At 43.5% G+C, this 21,654-nt stretch overlaps 1 protein-coding gene across 1 annotated transcript in view; it reads left to right on the top strand.

Moving 5' to 3' along the window:
* Positions 1–15,191, top strand: part of LOC129822066 (transmembrane protein 255B-like) — a 34,619-nt gene extending 19,428 nt beyond the window's left edge. Inside the window, exons 5-9 of the mRNA XM_055879950.1 lie at positions 5,426–5,506; positions 5,722–5,807; positions 9,948–10,107; positions 12,529–12,645; positions 14,725–15,191. Of these exons, the coding sequence (XP_055735925.1) occupies positions 5,426–5,506; positions 5,722–5,807; positions 9,948–10,107; positions 12,529–12,645; positions 14,725–14,871 (591 nt within the window). The 3' untranslated portion in view covers positions 14,872–15,191. The remainder of the gene's footprint in view (positions 1–5,425; positions 5,507–5,721; positions 5,808–9,947; positions 10,108–12,528; positions 12,646–14,724) is intronic.
* The last annotated feature ends 6,463 nt before the right edge of the window (positions 15,192–21,654 follow it).

Raw genomic sequence — 21,654 nt, forward strand, 5'->3', positions numbered from 1 at the left:
CAGCAGAGAACTGGAAGGAAAGGCGTCCAAATGAGGTTTTGGCTTTAGGGATGATCAGTGAGATACACCTGCTGGAGCGCGTGCTACGGGTGGGTGTAGCCATCGTGACCAGTGAACTGAGATAAGGCGGCACTTTACCTAGCATAGCCTTGTAGATGACCTGGAGCCAGTGGGTCTGACGACGAACATGTAGCGAGGGCCAGCCGACTAGGGCATACAGGTCGCAGTGGTGGGTCGTATAAGGTGCTTTAGTAACAAAACGGATGGCACTGTGATAAACTGCATCCAGTTTGCTGAGTAGAGTATTGGAGGCTATTTTGTAGATGACATCGCCGAAGTCGAGGATCGGTAGGATAGTCAGTTTTACTAGGGTAAGTTTGGCGGCGTGAGTGAAGGAGGCTTTGTTGCGGAATAGAAAGCCGACTCTAGATTTGATTTTGGATTGGAGATGTTTGATATGAGTCTGGAAGGAGAGTTTGCAGTCTAGCCAGACACCTAGGTACTTATAGATGTCCACATATTCTAGGTCGGAACCGTCCAGGGTGGTGATGCTAGTCGGGCGTGCGGGTGCAGGCAGCGAACGGTTGAAAAGCATGCATTTAGTTTTACTAGCGTTTAAGAGCAGTTGGAGGCCACGGAAGGAGTGTTGTATGGCATTGAAGCTCGTTTGGAGGTTAGATAGCACAGTGTCCAGGGAAGGCCCGGAAGTGTACAGAATGGTGTCGTCTGCGTAGAGGTGGATCAGGGAATCGCCCGCAGCAAGAGCAACATCATTGATGTATACAGAGAAAAGAGTCGGCCCGAGAATTGAACCCTGTGGTACCCCCATAGAGACTGCCAGAGGACCGGACAACATGCCCTCCGATTTGACACACTGAACTCTGTCTGCAAAGTAGTTGGTGAACCAGGCAAGGCAGTCATTAGAAAAACCGAGGCTATTGAGTCTGCCGATAAGAATATGGTGATTGACAGAGTCGAAAGCCTTGGCCAGGTCGATGAAGACGGCTGCACAGTGATGTCTTTTATCGATGGCGGTTATGATATCGTTTAGTACCTTGAGCGTGGCTGAGGTGCACCCGTGACCGGCTCTGAAACCGGATTGCACAGCGGAGAAGGTACGGTGGGATTCAAGATGGTCAGTGATCTGTTTGTTGACTTGGCTTTCGAAGACCTTAGCTAGGCAGGGCAGGATGGATATAGGTCTGTAACAGTTTGGGTCCAGGGTGTCACCCCCTTTGAAGAGGGGGATGACCGCGGCAGCTTTCCAATCCTTGGGGATCTCAGATGATACGAAGGAGAGGTTGAACAGGCTGGTAATAGGGGGTGCGACAATGGCGGCGGACAGTTTCAGAAATAGGGGGTCCAGATTGTCAAGCCCAGCTGATTTGTATGGGTCCAGGTTTTCCAGCTCTTTCAGAACATCTGCTATCTGGATATGGGTAAAGGAGAAGCTGGGGAGGCTTGGGCGGGTAGCAGCGGGGGGGGGGCGGGGCTGTTGGCCAAGGTTGGAGTCGCCAGGAGGAAGGCATGGCCAGCCATTGAGAAATGTTTGTTGAAGTTTTCGATTATCACGGACTTATCAGTGGTGACCGTGTTACCTAGCCTCAGTGCAGTGGGCAGCTGGGAGGAGGTGCTCTTGTTTTCCATGGACTTTACAGTATCCCAGAACTTTTTGGAGTTTGAGCTACAGGATGCAAATTTCTGCTTGAAAAAGCTGGCCTTTGCTTTCCTGACTGACTGCGTGTATTGGTTCCTGACTTCCCTGAACAGTTGCATATCGCGGGGGCTCTTCGATGCTATTGCAGTTCGCCACAGGATGTTTTTGTGCTGGTCGAGGGCAGTCAGGTCTGGAGTGAACCAAGGGCTATATCTGTTCTTGGTTCTGCATTTTTTGAACGGAGCATGCTTGTCTAATATGGTGAGGAAGTAACTTTTAAAGAATGACCAGGCATCCTCAACTGACGGGATGAGGTCAATATCCTTCCAGGGTACCCGGGCCAGGTCGATTAGAAAGGCCTGTTCGCAGAAGTGTTTTAGGGAGCGTTTGACAGTGATGAGGGGTGGTCGTTTGACCGCGGACCCGTGGCGGATACAGGCAATGAGGCAGTGATCGCTGAGATCTTGATTGAAGACAGCAGAGGTGTATTTGGAGGGCAAGTTGGTCAGGATAATGTCTATTAGGGTGCCCATGTTTACGGATTTAGGGTTGTACCTGGTGGGTTCCTTGATGATTTGTGTGAGATTGAGGGCATCAAGCTTAGATTGTAGGACTGCCGGGGTGTTAAGCATATCCCAGTTTAGGTCACCTAACAGAACAAACTCTGAAGCTAGATGGGGAGCGATCAATTCACAGATGGTGTCCAGGGCACAGCTGGGAGCTGAGGGGGGTCGGTAGCAGGCGGCAACAGTGAGAGACTTATTTCTGGAGAGATTAATTTTTAAAATTAGAAGTTCGAACTGTTTGGGCATAGACCTGGAAAGTATGACAGAACTTTGCAGGCTATCTCTGCAGTAGATTGCAACTCCTCCCCCTTTGACAGTTCTATCTTGACGGAAAGTGTTATAGTTGGGTATGGAAATCTCCGAGTTTTTGGTGGCCTTCCTAAGCCAGGATTCGGACACGGCAAGGACATCAGGGTTGGCAGAGTATGCTAAAGCGGTGAGTAAGGCAAAATTAGGGAGGAGGCTTCTGATGTTGACATGCATGAGGCCAGGGCTTTTTCGATCACAGAAGTCAACAAATGAGGGTGACTGGGGACATGCAGGGCCTGGGTTTACCTCCACATCACCCGAGTAGTAGGATGAGGGTGCGGCTAAAGGCTATCAAAACTGGTCGCCTAGAGCGTTGGGGACAAGGAATAAAAGGAGCAGATTTATGGGCGTGGTAGAATAGATTCTGGGCATAATGTGCAGACCAGGGTATGGTGGGGCACGGGTACAGTGGAGGCAAGCCCAGGCACTGGGTGATGATAAGAGAGGTTGTATCTCTGGACATGCTGGTCTCAATGGGTGAGGTCACCGCATGTGTGGGGGGTGGGACAAAGGAGGTATCAGAGGTACGGAGAGTGGAACTACGGGGTCCATTGCAAACCAAAACAATGATAACTAGCCTGAACAACAGTATGCAAGGCATATTGATATTTGAGAGAGACATACAATAAGGCATAAAGTGATTGCAGGTCTTGATTGGGAGAGCTAGCTAAAACAACAGGTGAGATAACAGCAGCTAGTCAGCTAACACAGCAACAGAAGGTAAAAAAAATGGCGACGACTAGGCAGAGAGGGTCGGATTAACTACACACAGATCCTGAGTTAAAGCACAGAGCCGACAGATAAAACACAAATAAACAGAATGGAGTACCGTGAATTAATGGACAGTCAAGCAGGCATCAGCTATGTAGCCAAGTGATCATAGTGTCCAGGGGGCAGCCGTAGATGGAGCAGTGAGGCCTCCACTAAGCTAGCACGCGTTTAAAGTTAGTAGCCCGGGGGGTGGTCTGCTCAGACGGAGGGGGTCTGCTCAGACGGAGGCCGGTTGAGGGCACAGCGGATGGGGTATTCGTCTGCAGACCAGACGTGGTCGTGTCGACAGAGAATCCAAGCCGGATGGCGATGGCGAAAGAGAGGTTGTGAATTGTAGAATTGTGTTTGCTAACTGGTGCTAGCTTCCTGGCTGCGCTAGCTGCAAGATAAGCTAGCCGTTAGCAGACCGGGGCAGGCAAGCTAGCAGTTAGCAGACCGGGGCTAGCAAGTTAGCCTTTGGGGGACGTCGCGATGGGGGGGAGTCTGTTTTTGCCTCTTCGTGCGGTGACGTCGATAGACCAGTCGTGGAATTAGTAGTGTTCCAGGTAGCTCTAGGTAGCTAGCAGGCCTAGTAGGTTAGCAGAATGGGCCTTCAGCGGGCGGCACGCCTGAGGGGCCTGTTGAAGAGGATCGGCGGGGTTCCGTGCTCCGTACCGGCAGTAAAGGGGTCCGGATATTGTAGCCCAGGAGTGGGCTTCAGTGGTAGCACAGGAGCCCTAGCCGGGCTAGCTTCAGGCTAATTGGTGCTTGCTCCGGGATGGAAACGCTAGCCAGGAGTGGTCACCCGGGATTGTGGTTAGCTAGTTGCGAAGATCCAGATGAAAATGTTCAGAGTTTGCGGTAGGAATCCGGGGATATGGAGAGAAATAGGTCCGTTATGCTCTGGTTTTAGTCACGTTGTTCGAACTAGCGAGAGCTTTCCGAGCTAAAGGTTAGCTGATGACCGCTAGCAATGGTTTGCTAACTGATAGCTGGTATGTAGTTAGCTGGCTATCTTCAGTTGATGGATTCCAGATCAGAAGTAAATAGAAATACTTTAGAAAAAAGCAGATCCACGCCACATTGGGTGAGGCGGGTTGCAGGAGAGTATTTAGAAGTTGAGGTTTAAGAAAATATTTTTAAAAAGATATGCGAAGAAAAGGATGTAAAAAGATATATACAAGGGACACGGGACACGACAGGACAAAGACGTCTACACTGCTACGCCATCTTGGATACAAGATGAGTACTTTTGGGTGTCGGGGAAAACGTATGGAGTAAAACGTACATTATTTTCTTTAGGAATGTAGTGAAGTAAAAGTCAAAGTTGTCAAAATATAAATAGTAAAGTACAGATACCCCCCAAAAACTACTTAAGTGGTACTTTAAAGTATTTTTTACTTAAGTACTTTACACCACTGAGTGTTCAAAACATTAGGAACACCTTCCTAATATTGAGTTACACTCCCGTTTGCCCTCAGAGCAGCCTCAATTTGTCAGGGCATGGACTCTACAGGGTGTGAAAAGCTTTCCACAGGGATGCTGGCCCATGTTGACTCCAATGCTTCCCATAGTTGTATTACTGGATGTCCTTTGGGTCGTGATACACATGGGAAACTGTTAAGAGTGGAAAAACCCAGCAGCGTTGCAGTTTTTGACAGACTCAAACCGGTGCGCCTGGAACCTACTTCCATACCCCGTTCAAATGCACTTAAATCTTTTGTCTTGCCCATTCCCTCTCTGAATGGCACACAATCTATGTCTCAATTGTCTCAAGGCTTACAAATTCTTCTTTAACCTGCCTCCTCCCCTTCATCTACACTGATTGAAGTGGATTTAACAGGTGACATCAATAAGAGGTCATAACTTTCATCCGGATTCACCTGGTCAGTCTGTCATGGAAAGAGCAGGTGTTCCTAATGTTTAGTACACTTAGTGTATATATATTTTACATCCATCATCTGTTTTATAGGAGAACTTTACAATGCCAGAACGATATGGAGTCTAATTGGCAAATGCTATTCAAAAGGGATGTGCTGGAATTGGATGGAGTCATTGCAGCTGTGTTTAAACCATACAACTGCAGTCTATTCGATTCTCTCATGCATTACGATATCATGTCTCTCTGTCTGTCCCACACCAGGATGTCCGTCCTCTGAAAGCAGGGAGATGCCAGTTTTACACAAGTGGAAACAGCTACATCTATGAGAATTACTATGCCTCTGTAAGTACAACTGCACGCATAGCAGTATGACTTACTGTGTTAGCTATCCTGTCCAATTCTGAAAATATGTGTAGTACTTACTGTCTGGCAGGGGGAAAATACATTTAAAGTATTTTAAGTATTTTACGGAGGGGTCTATCACCTTTGACTAATCTCTGCTTGCACTGTACCTGTCACTCAATACTGTTGATTAGAGTGTATGACTCCTCTTGCAGGTGCCGTGCCAGGGTCTCACGGAGTCATGTACTATGAAGGTACGCAGTGGGACCTGCTACTGCTGTGACCTTTATGACTGTGCCAAGTGAGTCAAAGATGCACATACATTAAAGATCCATCATGTAACTTTGTGTAGGACCCAACAGATTTCTCATTGAAAGCAAGTCTGATAAGCCGCAGATCCAACCGGTAATAATCTAACTAACTTTAATAATCTAACAAAAATAACTTTATATACAGTATATGTGGTAACTCACCCCTCATATCAGCAATGTGTAGAACCCACCCACCTGTGTGATGCTTGGAAGGCATTTTGTGCCAGAATGCTCTTCACACATTAGCTATCACGATGATAAGGTATGGAGTGATTGTGCCCTATTTAAGCTGAAGTAGGCTCAAACTAGCGCTGAGGGTTTCCTAGCCAGGTCAAATGGTGTACAGACCAACTCATCTCACTTCCCACTGCCCTCATGAGCCATCATTCGCTGCTCCTTCACTCCACGCTCATTCACACCACGCTGCGCGTTGGTAAGCGAATGCTCCTACTACCAGTCTTTCTTTAACTCGTTGACCGGTGTTTTGGCTCACTGCTCTGCAATTTACTGCTTGCTTCTACAGCACCAAGTTGGTAATCTCCGGCTCGTATAGTGTATGTGCAGGCAGGATCCATACAGTGAGAAAGTCCTCTGCTTTCTCTCTGCCGTACTCTCTGCCGTGGACACTCCTGCAGTCAGCATACCAATTGCACGCTCCCTCAAAATGTAGACATCTGTGGCATTGTGTTGTGTGACAAAACTGCACATTTAAGAGTGGACTTTTATTGTCCCCAGCAGGCCAGCATCCCGGAGTCGCCTAATCACTGTTGACGTTGAGACTGGTGTTTTGCGGGTACTATTTAATGAAGCTGCCAGTTGAGGACTTGTGAGGCGTCTGTTTCGAAAACTAGACACTCTAATGTACTTGTCCTCTTGCTCAGAGTGTGCACCAGGGCCTTGTGCACCAGGGCCTCCCACTCCTCTTTCTATTCTGGTTAGAAACAGTTTGCGCTGTTCTGTGAAGGGAGTAGTGCACAGCGTTGTACGAGATCTTCAGTTTCTTGGCAATTTCTCGCATGGAATAGCCTTCATTTCCCAGAACAAGAATAGACTGACAAGTTTCAGAAGAAAGCTCTTTGTTTCTATCCATTTTGAGCCTGTAGTCGAACCCACAAATGCTGATGCTCCAGATACTCAACTAGTCTAATGAAGGCCAGTTTTTTTGCTTCTTTAATCAGAACAACAGTTTTCAGCTGTGCTAACATAATTGCAAAAGTGTTTTCTAATGATCAATTTGCCTTTTAAAATTATAAACTTGGATTAGCTAACACAGCGTGGCCTTGGAACACAGGAGTGATGGTTGCTGAGAATACCTTCACTCTTGCGCAGACATTTAGAAACAAAACATGCCAATTTGAAAAATAAGCCACGGGAGTTTTTGGAGCAAGAATTAAGACAACTTTTGAGTAGTAAAACATGTATAAAAGCAACCAATACCATTAATAAGACTGTGCTAGAAGCGTCTAATATGGTGAGCTACAGAGTGGCTAGGACAGGCAAGCCCCGTACTATTGTGGAGGACTTAATTCTTCCTGATGCTACGGATATGGCTGGGACAATGCTGGGGGAAAAGGACAAAAGAACTATACAGACAATGCCTTCATCAAACAACACTGTTTCACGACACATCATTGACATGTCAGGAGATCTACTATCCCAATAATGCAAACGTTTACCTATTCTGTACAATAAATAAATGTTCCAAACAAAGTCTGGGACAGTTGTGGGATGCGATAGATCCCAAATTAATACAACCACTAGCATAAAAAAAAAGTGAGCAATGTGTCTGACGCAACAGATCAGAACGTTTAGCTTAAAATGTTGATAAACTATTAGTCTATTCCTTTACATTATTAGCGCAGCAATATGCACATGGCAGTAGGCTATATGCGCTAATGTTCCAAAATGCTATCAATTAGTGGGAAAACACCATTCTCAAAAGTGACTGCAAATGTGACTATGCAAAGGTGCATTTTTATGGTGAAGATGAACTTCCCCAAACTTGAAACTCACGCGCTGCTTATGTATGCCAGTTAGGCTCTACACCCGTTGTAAACCTGATTAATGTGCTTAATGTTGAGAAGTTATTTGGCCACTTTAGCTGCGATATAAACCTTATAAAAACATATAGGCCTATGGGCTAGACTACATGAGGTGTGCGAGGTGTGATTTGAAAAAATTGCTAAAAAAAGGCCTGCGTTGTTTCTTGCCTTACTGCACACTAGCTGGGCATCATTCACAAGTGATAGGCTAATATTGTCACCCCTCAGACTGTTCTTGATTTAATCTTGTCTTTACATATCCTAAATAATATATGTGTGAAATTCGTTTTTAATTTAGAATGGACCATTACTATGCACCTGTCTCGAAACAGGGGCAGCGGGAAAAATACATGTCATCTATGCACTTAAATAGCGAATGGAGGACGCTTTTCCCGTGGTTCATTTTCATTCCAACCAGGTAGTCTATACCCCTGTTGTAAAGAGAAGCAATTTGTTTAATATTAGGAAGTTGAGAAATAAATATAGTAAGCCTATAGAAAGCTCATGGGATCCACCTCTTTTTAATAGAGGCCATCACTCTGTTTTCTCACGCAATTGCATAGCCTATAGAAATGTTGCGCAACATGAGCTCATGGGCTCTCGTGAAGTGTGATTAGATTTTCAATTACATTTGCATTGATGTCAGAGAGATTAGATGGACAATAGAGTCCAGTTAGCAAGTTTGGTAGCAGTTAGCAAGTTTGGTAGGCCACTAATGACCATCAGCAGCATCAGAGCTTGGAGACGCCTAATTACCGTGACTAAACGGTCACATGGAATTTGACTGCCGTCATGACTTGTGAACGCCAGTGTGGCGGTAATATGTCACAGTAACAGCACTAGTTGGGCCTCTTTGTATGTAAGGAGAGAGCAACATTTTCATGTGTTTACCTACAAAGCACTCATGCAGAAACTTCTTATGTATCTATCATAATTAATTCAATTTAGACTTACAAATTACCAAACTCGGTCTCAGGCTTGAATAACACTGGAGGCCCTTTCGGTCTCCACAGAGTTGGGGAAAGCTGATTTTTGTTGTGCCCTTTATGTGGAACAACATACAGAGCACTCTGAAATGAGATCCTCTGGAGACTCATTTAGAAAACGGACTTACAATGAATTTTGATCTTAAGTATGACTTATGCAGAAAACCACATATAAGTAGTTATTTATAAAACCTCACTTTGACGTGGAAATGATCTTATCTCTATGCAAAGTCTAGACTTGACGTAAGTGATTTTCCTGCTGGTTATGTAGGGCTATTATTTTTTTCCCTTGCAGTTTAAGGTCAAACCATTTCTTTTTCACATCAGCCACAGTTCTGTCTTGCTGCCCCACCTCGTTCACTGCAGCGGCGTCACACTCCCAAGCTACCTGTTTGGCTTTGTTTGTCAACTCACTATTTAGTCCACCGAATAATACGTGTTGCCTGTCTTCAATCTCCTCTACCATCGCCGTGATCTCGACTTCCAAAAAGTTAGCTTTTCTCTTTTGGTCCATGGCTATTCCTGACTAAACCCTCATTTGTGCTAGCATTCTATACGGGGAAATCGCTGATTGTAAGGCACGTTCAGGTGCCGTCAATTCTAAGTTAATTTGAAATTTATAGATCACAGGTGCGTAAGTTACAAATGGGCTTCTTAGAAGCTGCGTAAGCACGTTTTTTTATGCTCGGTATGTTTTATGAATCCAACGTAAGCACACTGTCGGAAATGATCTTACGACTAACTTTGAGTATAAATCTAAGAACATTTTTATAAACGAGGCCCCTGGTCTTACTTGGTCCGTTCAGAGTAATGACCAGAGACCTCTATGTTGATAAATGTGTCTTTTTCTTAATATGTTTTGTAATTTTGTATATTGTACCTGAAAAAGAGACCCTAGTCTCAGTATGACTTCCCTGTCAAAATAAAGGTTCAATAAAAACAATGGCGAGAACTCCTGGTCCTGCCCAAATAATTTCATACTAATAGTATAGCTTTATAAAGTAGCATCATGTTATTCTATGAATGGCATATTAATAGCATAAATATAATAATATTGTTCTAGGATTTGTTGTTAGTGACGTTCTGTTGTCCTGTCTTGTAGTGGGGGCTACATGAACAACTACTATGAGTTTGTGGGTGTGCGGAGCTGCGGAGACGTGCTGTCCCTGTACGTGTTGATCTGGGTGCTGACCAGTCTCAACCTGGTGGCCTTCTTCCTGGGTATCCTGACCACCGCTGTGCTGGGAAGCATCAAGGACCAGGTGAGAGCGAGGCTATGGCTAAAATTACATGCTACTGTACTTTTGCAATGCTTTAAGGTTTGTGGTGTACAATCAGGAGTCTTAATCAGTACTTGCAATTAAATCATATCCAGGTTTTATTCCATATTGTATTAAACCTGGGGAAAGGGGATTGGGAAAAATAATCCAAATTAGGTGGCATTCTCTTGCCCTGCAGGCCTGCTCCTGCCCATTCCAAACATTCTTCTCAGTAGCCCACAGGTGTGTGGCAACAGCTCGTAATGAGCGGTGTTGGGTGCGGGACACGGCCCACCTGTAGTGGAGCTCTCCACTGCCGTGGTGCTGAACCATCAGCGCCTTTCTCCTGCACTGGCTAACTGTAGCTGTCCATGGTTCTGAAATACTTTGGCGTGTTATTTATATAGGTACATTCCTCGGGCTCACAGGTTAATATTGGACTTGATTCAATTCGTAGCGCTGAAGGTCTGAGCTGTAGCGCGATTGAAATTTCAAGGTAATTTTCGATTGAGCCGACATACTGTATTAAGCGTTTACCATAAATGCAGTCTCACCGAACGCGGGAACATTGCCTTTCATTTTCTATTGCACTGCAGCGCAGGTCTTCAGCTCTACGGATTGAATCAAGGGTATACTGTTATTCATTATAGGGACATTACACTCCAAATTCAAAGTTTCTCAGATGTTTTCAGGTTGTGTAGATCTAGCTATGTGCCTCCTCAACCTCAAATGAATGGACAACATAAGCACAACAAATCTGGAAGTTACATTTATTTGTTTTTTATCTTATTTAACCTTTATTTAACTAGGCAAGTCAGTTAGAATAAATTCCTATTTCCAATGACGGCTTAACCCGGACGACGCTGCGCCAATTGTGTACTGTTCTATGGGACTCCAAATCATGGCCGGTTGTGATACAGCCTGGAATCGAACCATGGTCTGTAGTGATGCCTCTAGCACTGAGATGCAGTGCCTTAGACTGCTGCGCCACTCGGGAGCCCAGAGTGCTTCTCTTTTCCATTTGATCAAGATGAATCTACAGAACAGATGACCTGGGACATGGACTTATCCCAATATAAGACCTCTGTGATCTGAAAACACAACTCACTTTAAGTGCACTATATGTGTTTGAAGCCCTATTCCCTATTATAGTGCACAACTTTTGACCCGAGCGATGAAGGATCTAGAGTATGGGTTCCTTTAAGTGAGTGGAGGCGAATTGCATAACTGTTGCTTGATTGCACCTATAGTGCTATTGATGAGACTGGGGTTGATACAGTAGAGTACAGTGAGTCCATACAAGGTGTACCGTGTTCCAGAGGAGTGGAGGTGAAGCATTTGTTGAGGACAAACACAGCAAGAGATGGGAGTTGTGGAGAGTAGCAGAGGTATCAAATTACAGACAATCTCCCAGATGATGTATCAGGATGACTCCTATGGACATATGGTGTCAAGATGGAACAGTGTGAGCCGGTAGGGGTGTGGGCCGGGAAGCCGTTAAACTTTACAAGACCTTCTGCTATCATTGTTCTTCTGCTATGAAATCGCCCAAATACTGTCAGTGTTGGTTTTAGCCTGCCTGGAGTGCCAGATGTGCAGCGTTTACAGTTTTGGAACTATTTTATCGGTCCATTAAGCCAGGCAAGCTCAATCAAGCACAGATCAAGTATTTACAATTATTTAAAATCGTTTTTGAACCCAGGTCTGTCTGCTATCATATCTGAGCAAAGCTTTGAAGGAGTGGATGGGGGTTGGGAAAGACATATTCATACGTTTCTGATGATCAAATCGAATACAAAAGTGTGTCTTTTAGTTTCCCGGCAATCCAGATTAGAAATGTCACGATTCACTTAAGAGGAAAGAAAGATATCTCTCTGGCGATCATCCTATGTTAAATGTCCCCAGCAGAACCAGAACAGCTAACCGGCCCTGATTGAATTAGAAGAAGGAGCTTATGTTCTGTGTTGCGGCACGATAGAGCTGGGAGACACAGCAGGGCATAGCCCAGGAAGACACACATCAACGTCAGACATAATTGTTTCTTGGAAATCTGAGCTCTTCCCTTCCACCCCAGGATCCCCCAACCCTTCCTGTCTTATCCAAATAACACGGCATTGCTATAATTCTCTCTCCCCACCACTTCTGGTTGATGAGCAGCGTGTCAGGGTGTGTGTGCGTGAACAAGCGTTTGTTTGTGCGTTTGTGTTGGTGGGGGGGAGGGGGGGGTGGGAGGTGGGTCGGGGTTCATCCATGTGGCAGACTGCTGATGCCAGACCAGGTAACAACATCATTTCAGATATCCAGCACAACCCTTAACGTGTGTTTGTGTGTGTATTTCAGAATACACACAAGAGGATCACAACACATTTCACAACATTCCAAAATGTGTTTGTGTGTGTCTTTCTTTGTGTATGTGTTTGACAGAGGAGCAGCTCAGTGACCCTGTTGTCATCTCATCTCTCAGAGGGTGGATGTCTTTCCTCCCCCACTGCCCCCCTGCTGATGGACAACACCAACAAAGGACACCAACACCTCTACCCGGTCAGTCACATACACACACACTCGTAATTCTGTTTGCTCACACCCTCCACTCCTGTTAATATTGGAACAGATAAGAGCAAAACCCACTGGGTAAGTGTCAAAGCAAACATCTCTCACAGATATTGAATACGTAAAAAAACTACATCCACATGAAATGCATGATAAACACACCATGTAACCTATTTATTGCAAAACACAAAGATAAAATTGCTGCTTCCACTGAATCTTCAGTGTTGAAGTTACTGTTACTGTAATAAGTTTGTCCCTATCCCTAACCCTAACCCTAACCCTGCTTGCCTACCCACACAGATCAGGCTCATGACCCACATTTGCTGTTTCCATATAATGAATCTGACCCATTTCTCTGCTATGATTTTACTAGGTCAATTAAGCCCAAAACTGAAGCGGAGTTTGTAGAAATAAATCATTGCCGTCCTGGATAAACATTGTATCTCCTTGTAACCTTTTTGATTTGTTATGTTGTTTTTTAACACACATTGAAAGCAGTCAAGCGAATGACTACTTTCAATGTGTGTAAAAAAAAACAGAAACAAAAATGTGCAGTGAAAGTTTAATGACTTTAAGACCAATCAAAGTCACTCCAAACACCTTGTGAATATCCGTGACTATATGGTAATAGATCTGAAAATATATTTAACAAATCAGTTTTTATGAAAAGTTTCCTTTTTGGAGATACAGGGCTCTATTTTAATACATCTAGTGCAATGGTAAATCTGGCAATAGCATTATAAGTTTGGGGGTGTGTCTGATTTAATTATTTTATTTTCACAATCAGAATTATGGGCGCAGTAGATAACAGTGGCGCAAGTTTTGGTAAATAAACAAGTTGTGGGTGTGTCGAGGCTTGGCCACTCACTGGCCATTCAGATTTTTTTTTAATGTCCAATATAAAGAAAAAACGGGAATGTCTGTTGACTTAACCAATTGCATTACCGCTAAGACCAGCTTTTGGTGAGTCTTGAGTATCACCAGTAGCGCTGCTTGAAATTGGCACATTGGCGCACGTTTTAAGGACACACCTCAAATATCTCCACGCCAGACCCTTTAATCAGTACTTTGTTGAAGCACCTTTGGCAGTGATTACAGCTTCGAGTCTTCTTTGGTATCACTCTACAAGATTGGCACAGGTGTATTTGGGGAGTTTCTCCCATTCTTCTCTGCATATCAAATTGTATTTGTCACATGCGCCGAATACAACAGGTGTATTTCACCTTATAGTGAAATGCTTACTTACAAGCCCTTTTTATTTTATTTGATCCATTTTAGAATAAGGCTGTAACGTATCAAAATGTGGAAAAAGTGAAGGGGTCTGAATACTTTCCGAATGCACTATATTTCAACAGCAACCTCTGTTTCGGTCTTGAGCTCAAGTAGTCCTATTACTGGTAATTGGTCTTGTAAAACCCCAGGGGAGAGAAAGGGGTGAGATACTGTACATTGGATGGAAACTCACAGATGTTCTGGGAGGACTCAGCTCCCTCTACCATCCCATATTGCCCTGCTGCTCTCCCCTCCTCTGCCCACCGTCTACCTTAACCTCTGTATTAAAACCCAGCTTTGCAACTACTAATCTGCTTGAAAGACAGAAAGCACCAAGTAGCCCTAGTAGATCATGCCAGGTTCATGCATCCAACAACCAATAAACCCCCAGAAAACAAGAACTTGTCTGAGAAACATTTGGCCTACCTCCATTTGGAATCAATTTTTTTATTTGGAATCTTTTAAACTTTTTTATTTTCTTATCCATTATCCACTCAAAGCCGGTGATGTTCAAAGCCTGCTGTTTGTAATTATTTCCAAGTTTAGTGTAGTTACAAATAGAACAATATTGTTTTTCCCTCAAATTAAGATTTGTTTGTATAGGCATCTATTTATTTGGCATCTATTACGTTTATTTGCTTATCCACTCAAACTGGTCATGGTTTTCAATTCTAAATATTTTTGTAACTATTCTTTACCTAGAAGTAGAGTGTAGTTATAAATGGAACAAATTAGCAAATGGAACAATACTGTTGAGCTGAATCCAACTAAGCTTGTGTTTTCTGTTCGGTCTTTCAGAGAGCCTCCTTATACTTTGCCCCAGCGGCGGGGAAGGAGTTCCCCCAGAGTGATCCATCAGTACCCCTCCGTCCGGACCCCAACCCCCCTCCCTTCGCCCCGCTCTATAACCTGCTGCCCTACAAACCACAGAGCTTTTCTGTCTGAATGAACCTCCCTATTCCAGCGTTCCGTTGCCAACTTGTCACATGACAGTCACAAGTCATCCAGGGGGATCCGTATTTTGGAGTTTAATTTAGAATAGTTGTTGGGTATGGTGTAAAATGTCTGTATATGAAATGTAAATATGTTGAGCTATTTCAAATTATATGTCAATTTTTCTGGTCTTATGATGTGCATTCTACAAACGAGTGAAAAGGCAAATTATTTAAGACCTTTTGTGAAATGTATGGTTTGACAAAATAAATTGACTTTTTATACTACATCTTAAACTCAACTGTATCTGCTAATAAAGTAATAACAAGTAATGTTAGTTAAGTCTTTTTTTCTGATTAAATGAACTAATGCACCGACAGTCATTCTGTTCTGGGTTCAGCTGTGATGCCCACTGACACTCATATTCATTAGAGATGCTGCTTGATGTTGCCTGCCTGGCCTCTTCATTGCCGTAACATTGTTTACCTTTATTTCATTAGGGCCCAAAACTCATTAAGTAATAAGAACTTTGTTCTTTCTTTGAGCCCAATAGGCATAGAGGGGGATGTGTCTGGAAGTATCAAGCCTGTAGCCAGACAATGCATACCTCACAAACTGAAACTTCTGTGTTTTTTCTTCCTTCTTTAGACCTGTTGTTTGCAATGTGCTTCCCCTGGTTACAGAAACACAAGGTACAGAGCTGAGACAATTCCCCAAGATGTCCCCTCCAATTGACAGACATACTCACTCACACACACACACCTTTTATTTTAAGGAGCAAAGACAGATTCATCTTTCCACTCGTGAGGGCTAAAAACCAATGAACCCAAAATCCAAATGTAATTTGCTTGCACAATTCCACATGAAACACTTGTGGAAATGTACAAGACAGAAGATGGATGGAGTAATTATCTGGGGTTTTTCTTTCCAAATAAAATAGCAGAGTTAACAAAAAAAACTCTTTCCTCACCAGGGCTCAAAGAATTTCACAGTACAAAAATAAACCACAAGAACATTGGTTAAGACTCCTCCCTTTCTCAGGCAACTGTGAAAACCTTGGTTCAAATACAAATACAAATACTACTTTCAAATACTTTGCATGTTTGATTTAGCCTGTCTGGAGTGCCAGGTGGGCAGGTTTTGCACCTTCGCGACTATTCTATTGGTTCCATTGCGCCAGGCAAGCTCAATCAAGCTCAGCTAAAGCATTTGAAATGATTTAAATTTGAGTCCAAGTCTGCAACTGGATGTGAGAGCTTCTGTCTGGTTAAAAGATGAGCGCCTTGTGTTTTGGTGTTCATGTCACTCATGTCAATGAAGAATATAGAGTAACTGTTCTGTCCCAAGCGCTTCTGTCTTGCTTTAGTTAGTTTCATAGGCAGTATAAGGTAATACACAGAAAACTCGCATCTCATCCGTACAGTACATTAAGAAATGGTTCAGGAACTTAGTGTGAGAAAGAATACAATGTTTTTTGACCATCTGGACAGCTTTGGAAGAAATTACAACATATACAGACGTGCTCAAATTTATTGGTACCCCTCCACAAAAAAACAAGAATGCACAATTCTCTGAAATAACTTAACTGACAAAAGTAATTGGCATCCAAATCAAATGTATTTATAAAGCCCTTACATCAGCTGATATCTCAAAGTGCTGTACAGAAACCAAGCCTAAAACCCCAACAGCAAGCAATGCAGGTGTAGAAGCACGGTGGCTAGGAAAAACTCCCTAGAAAGGCCAGAACCTAGGTAGAAACCTAGAGAGGAACCAGGCCAGTCCTCTTCTGGCTGTGCCGGGTGGAGATTATAACAGAACATGGCCAAGATGTTCAAATGTTCAGGGCGGCAGTGTAGCCTAGTGGTTCGGGCTGCAGGGTAGCCTAGTGGTTAGAGTGTTGGGCTAGTAACCGAAAGGTTGCAAGTTCAAATCCCCGAGCTGACAAGGTACAAATCTGTCGTTCTGCCCCTGAACAAGGCAGTTAACCCACTGTTCCTAGGTCGTCATTGAAAATAAGAGTTTGTTCTTAACTGACTTGCCTAGTTAAATAAAAAAATAATAAATAAAAAAAAGGTTAAAAATGTAAGTCGCTCTGGATAAGAGCGTCTGCTAAATGACTTAAATGTAAATGTTCATAGATGACCAGCAGGGTCAAATAATAACACAGTGGTCCACCATTGTTTATTTAATAGAAATCAGACTTTGCTTTTTATTTTTTACTCAACATAATATTGTACATAATAAAACATATGAAAATGGCATGGACAAAAATGGGACCCTAATATTTTGTTGAACAACCTTTAGAGGCAATCATTGCAATCAAATGTTTACTGTAGCTCTCAATGAGACTTCTGTGCCTGTTAACAGATAGTTTGGCCCACTGTTCCTGAGCAAACTTCTCCAGCTGTCTCAGGTTTGATGGGTGCCTTCTCCAGACTGCAAGTTTCTGCTCTTTCCATAGATGTTTGATAGGATTCATATCAGGACTCACAGAAGGCCACTTCAGAATAGTCAAATGTTTTGTTCTCATCCATTCTTGGGTGCTTTTAGCTGTGCGTTTTGGGACATTATCCTGTTGGAGGACCATTGACCTACGACTGAGACAGAGCTTTCTGACACTGGGCAGTACGTTTCTCTCAAGACTATCAAGGCATTCTGGAGATTTTATTGTGCCCTGCACAGGTTCAAGGCACCCTGTGCCAGGCGCAGCAAAGCAACCCCAAAACCTAACCAATGTTTCACTGTATGTATGGTGTTCTTTTCTTTGAAAGCTTCATTTTTTCATCTGTGAACATAGAGCTGGATGTGACTTGCCAAAAAAATCCAGTTTTGACTCATCTGTCCAAAGGACATTCTCCCAGAAGGATTGTGGCTTGTCAATATGCATTTTAGCAAATTCCTGTCTGGCTTTGTTTTCTTTCAAAAGTGGCTTTGTTTTTCTTTCAAAAGTGGAGTCCTCCTGGGTCTTCTTCCACTTTCAATCAAAAAGCGACGAATGGTGCGATCAGAAACTGACGTACCTTCACCTTGGATCTCTTTGGCAGTTATCCTTGGTTATTTTTCTACCATTCGCACTATCCTTCTGTTCAATCTGGGGTCGATGTTCCTCTTGCGGCCGCGCCCAGGGAGGTTGGCTGCAGTTCCATGGACCTTAAACTTGTTAATAATATTTGCAACTGTTGTCACAGGAACATCAAGCTGCTTGGAGATGGTCTTGTAGCCTTTACCATTACCATGCTTGTCTATTATTTTCTTTCTGATCTCCTCAGACAAATCTCTCCTTTGCTTTCTCTGGCTCATGTTCAGTGTGGTGCACACAATGATACCAAACAGCATAGTGACGACTTTACTCCATTTAAATAGGCTGAATGACTGATTACAAGATTGGAGACGTGTGTGATACTAAACTAATTAGTTTGAAATATCACTATACTCCAATGATTTATTATATTTTCTAAGGGGTACCAATACATGTGTCCAGGCCATTTTAGAATGTCTTTGTGGAATAAGCAATAATTAATCTCTTTTCACAGCTTCTTTGCTTTATTCTATGACATACCAACAGCATGCAAGTATACATGATAAAATAGCTTTTAAATGCATCACTTTTCAGGAGGAATTAAGCATCATTTCAATGAGCTGTAAGGGTACCAACCAATTTGAGCACGTCTGTAAAAAATGCAATGCTACTCAAATAGCTATAAAAAGCAGCAAATGCTTTATTGCCATTCGCACAGACTTAACAAGAGTGGACATGGTAATTCAGCTGTACCGTTTAGCTTTACCTCAGAGGGGAATTCTGCTGGAAATTACAGAAACATATGCAGCAAATAAAGTGAAAGAGGCCATGTTGTGGTTTTTTGGTAACGTACCAAAGTTTGCCAAAAAAGTTATACAAAATGATCTACACAAAGAAAATGCAATCCCTTCTCTTGTTCTTCAAATGAACATCCCTCACATGTCAAATATGGTTCAATACAAATACAACTATTAGAAAATACAATATTACTGCACTCTGCAGTATTTTATTTTTTGAATTTTTTATTTCACCTTTATTTAACCAGGTAGGCAAATTGAGAACATGTTCTCATTTACAATTGCGACCTGGCCAAGATAAAGCAAAGCAGTTCGACACATACAACAACACATAGTTACACATGGAGTAAAACAAACATACGGTCAATAATACAGTGAAAAATAAGTCTATATACAATGTGAGCAAGTGAGGTGAGATAAGGGAGGTGAAGGCAAACAATATATATATATATAAATAAATAAAAATATAAAAAAGGCCATGGTGGCGAAGTAAATACAATATAGCAAGTAAAAAAACACTGGAATGGTTGGTTTGCAGTGGAAGAAAGTGCAAAGTAGAGATAGAAATAATGGGGTGCAAAGGAGCAAAATAAAGAAATAAATACAGTAGGTAAAGAGGTAGTTGTTTGGGCTAAATTATAGATGGGCTATGTACAGGTGCAGTAATCTATGAGCTGCTCTGACAGCTGGTGCTTAAAGCTAGTGAGGGAGATAAGTGTTTCCAGTTTCAGAGATTTTTGCAGTTCGTTCCAGTCATTGGCAGCAGAGAACTGGAAGGAGAGGCGGCCAAAGGAAGAATTGGTTTTGGGGGTGACCAGAGAGATATACCTGCTGGAGCGCGTGCTACAGGTATGTGCTGCTATGGTGACCAGCGAGCTGAGATAAGGGGGGACTTTACCTAGCAGGGTCTTGTAGATGACCTGGAGCCAGTGGGTTTGGCGACGAGTATGAAGCGAGGGCCAGCCAACGAGAGTGTACAGGTCGCAGTGGTGGGTAGTATATGGGGCTTTGGTGACAAAACGGATGGCACTGTGATAGACTGCATCCAATTTATTGAGTAGGGTTTTGGAGGCTATTTTGTAAATGACATCACCGAAGTCGAGGATTGGTAGGATGGTCAGTTTTACAAGGGTATGTTTGGCAGCATGAGTGAAGGATGCTTTGTTGCGGAATAGGAAGCCAATTCTAGATTTAACTTTGGATTGGAGATGTTTGATGTGAGTCTGGAAGGAGAGTTTACAGTCTAACCAGACACCTAGGTATTTGTAGTTGTCCACATATTCTAAGTCAGAGCCGTCCAGAGTAGTGATGTTGGACAGGCGGCCAGGTGCAGGCAGCGATCGGTTGAAGAGCATGCATTTAGTTTTACTTGTATTTAAGAGCAGTTGGAGGCCACGGAAGGAGAGTTGTATGGCATTGAAGCTCTCCTGGAGGGTTGTTAACACAGTGTCAAAAGAAGGGCCAGAAGTATACAGAATAGTGTCGTCTGCGTAGAGGTGAATCAGAGACTCACCAGCAGCAAGAGCGACATCATTGATGTATACAGAGAAGAGAGTCGGTCCAAGAATTGAACCCTGTGGCACCCCCATAGAGACTGCCAGAGGTCCGGACAACAGACCCTCCGATTTGACACACTGAACTCGATCAGAGAAGTAGTTGGTGAACCAGGCGAGGCAATCATTAGAGAAACCAAGGCTGTCGAGTCTGCCGATGAGGATGTGGTGATTGACAGAGTCAAAAGCCTTGGCCAGGTCAATGAATACGGCTGCACAGTATTGTTTCCTATTGATGGCGGTTAAGATATCGTTTATGACCTTGAGCGTGGCTGAGGTGCACCCATGACCAGCTCTGAAACCAGATTGCATAGCGGAGAAGGTATGGTGGGATTCGAAAATGGTTGGTAATCTGTTTGTTGACTTGGCTTTCGAAGACCTTAGAAAGGCAGGGTAGGATAGATATAGGTCTGTAGCTGTTTGGGTCAAGAGTGTCCCCCCCTTTGAAGAGGGGGATAACCGCAGCTGCTTTCCAATCTTTGGGAATCTCAGACGACACGAAAGAGAGGTTGAAAAGGCTAGTAATAGGGGTGGCAACAATTTCAGCAGATAGTTTAAGAAAGAAAGGGTCCAGATTATCTAGCCCAGCTGATTTGTAAGGTTCTAGATTTTGCAGCTCTTTCAGAACATCAGCTGACTGTATTTGGAAGAAAGAGAAATGGGGAAGGCGTGGGCGAGTAGCAGAGGGGAGGGCAGTGCTGTTGACCGGTGTAGGGGTAGCCAGGTGGAAAGCATGGCCAGCCGTAGAAAAATGCTTATTGAAATTCTCAATTATAGTGGATTTGTCGGTGGTGACAGTGTTTCCTATCTTCAGTGCAGTTGGAAGCTGGGAGGAGGTGTTCTTATTCTCCATGGACTTTACAGTGTCCCAGAACCTTTTTGAGTTTGTGTTGCAGGAACCAAATTTCTGCTTGAAAAAGCTAGCTCTGGATTTTCTAACTGCCTGTGTATATTGGTTTCTAGCTTCCCTGAAAAGTTGCATATCACGGGGGCTGTTCGATGCTAATGCAGAACGCCATAGGATGTTTTTCTGTTGGTTAAGGGCAGTCAGGTCAGGAGAGAACCAAGGGCTATATCTGTTCCTGGTTCTAAATTTCTTGAATGGGGCATGCTTATTCAAGATGGTGAGGAAGGCATTTAAAAAAAATATCCAGGCATCCTCTACTGACGGGATGAGATCAATATCCTTCCAGGATACCTCGGCCAGGTCGATTAGAAAGGCCTGCTCGATGAAGTGTTTCAGGGAGGGTTTGACAGTGATGAGTGGAGGTCGTTTGACCGCTGACCCATTACGGATGCAGGCAATGAGGCAGTGATCGCTGAGATCTTGGTTGAAAACAGCAGAGATGTATTTGGAGGGCAAGTTGGTTAGGATGATATCTATGAGGGTACCCGTGTTTACGGAATTGGGGTGGTACCTGGTAGG

The sequence above is a fragment of the Salvelinus fontinalis genome, chromosome 24, assembly GCF_029448725.1.
Source record: "Salvelinus fontinalis isolate EN_2023a chromosome 24, ASM2944872v1, whole genome shotgun sequence".
In the NCBI taxonomy this organism is placed as follows: Eukaryota; Metazoa; Chordata; class Actinopteri; order Salmoniformes; family Salmonidae; genus Salvelinus; species Salvelinus fontinalis.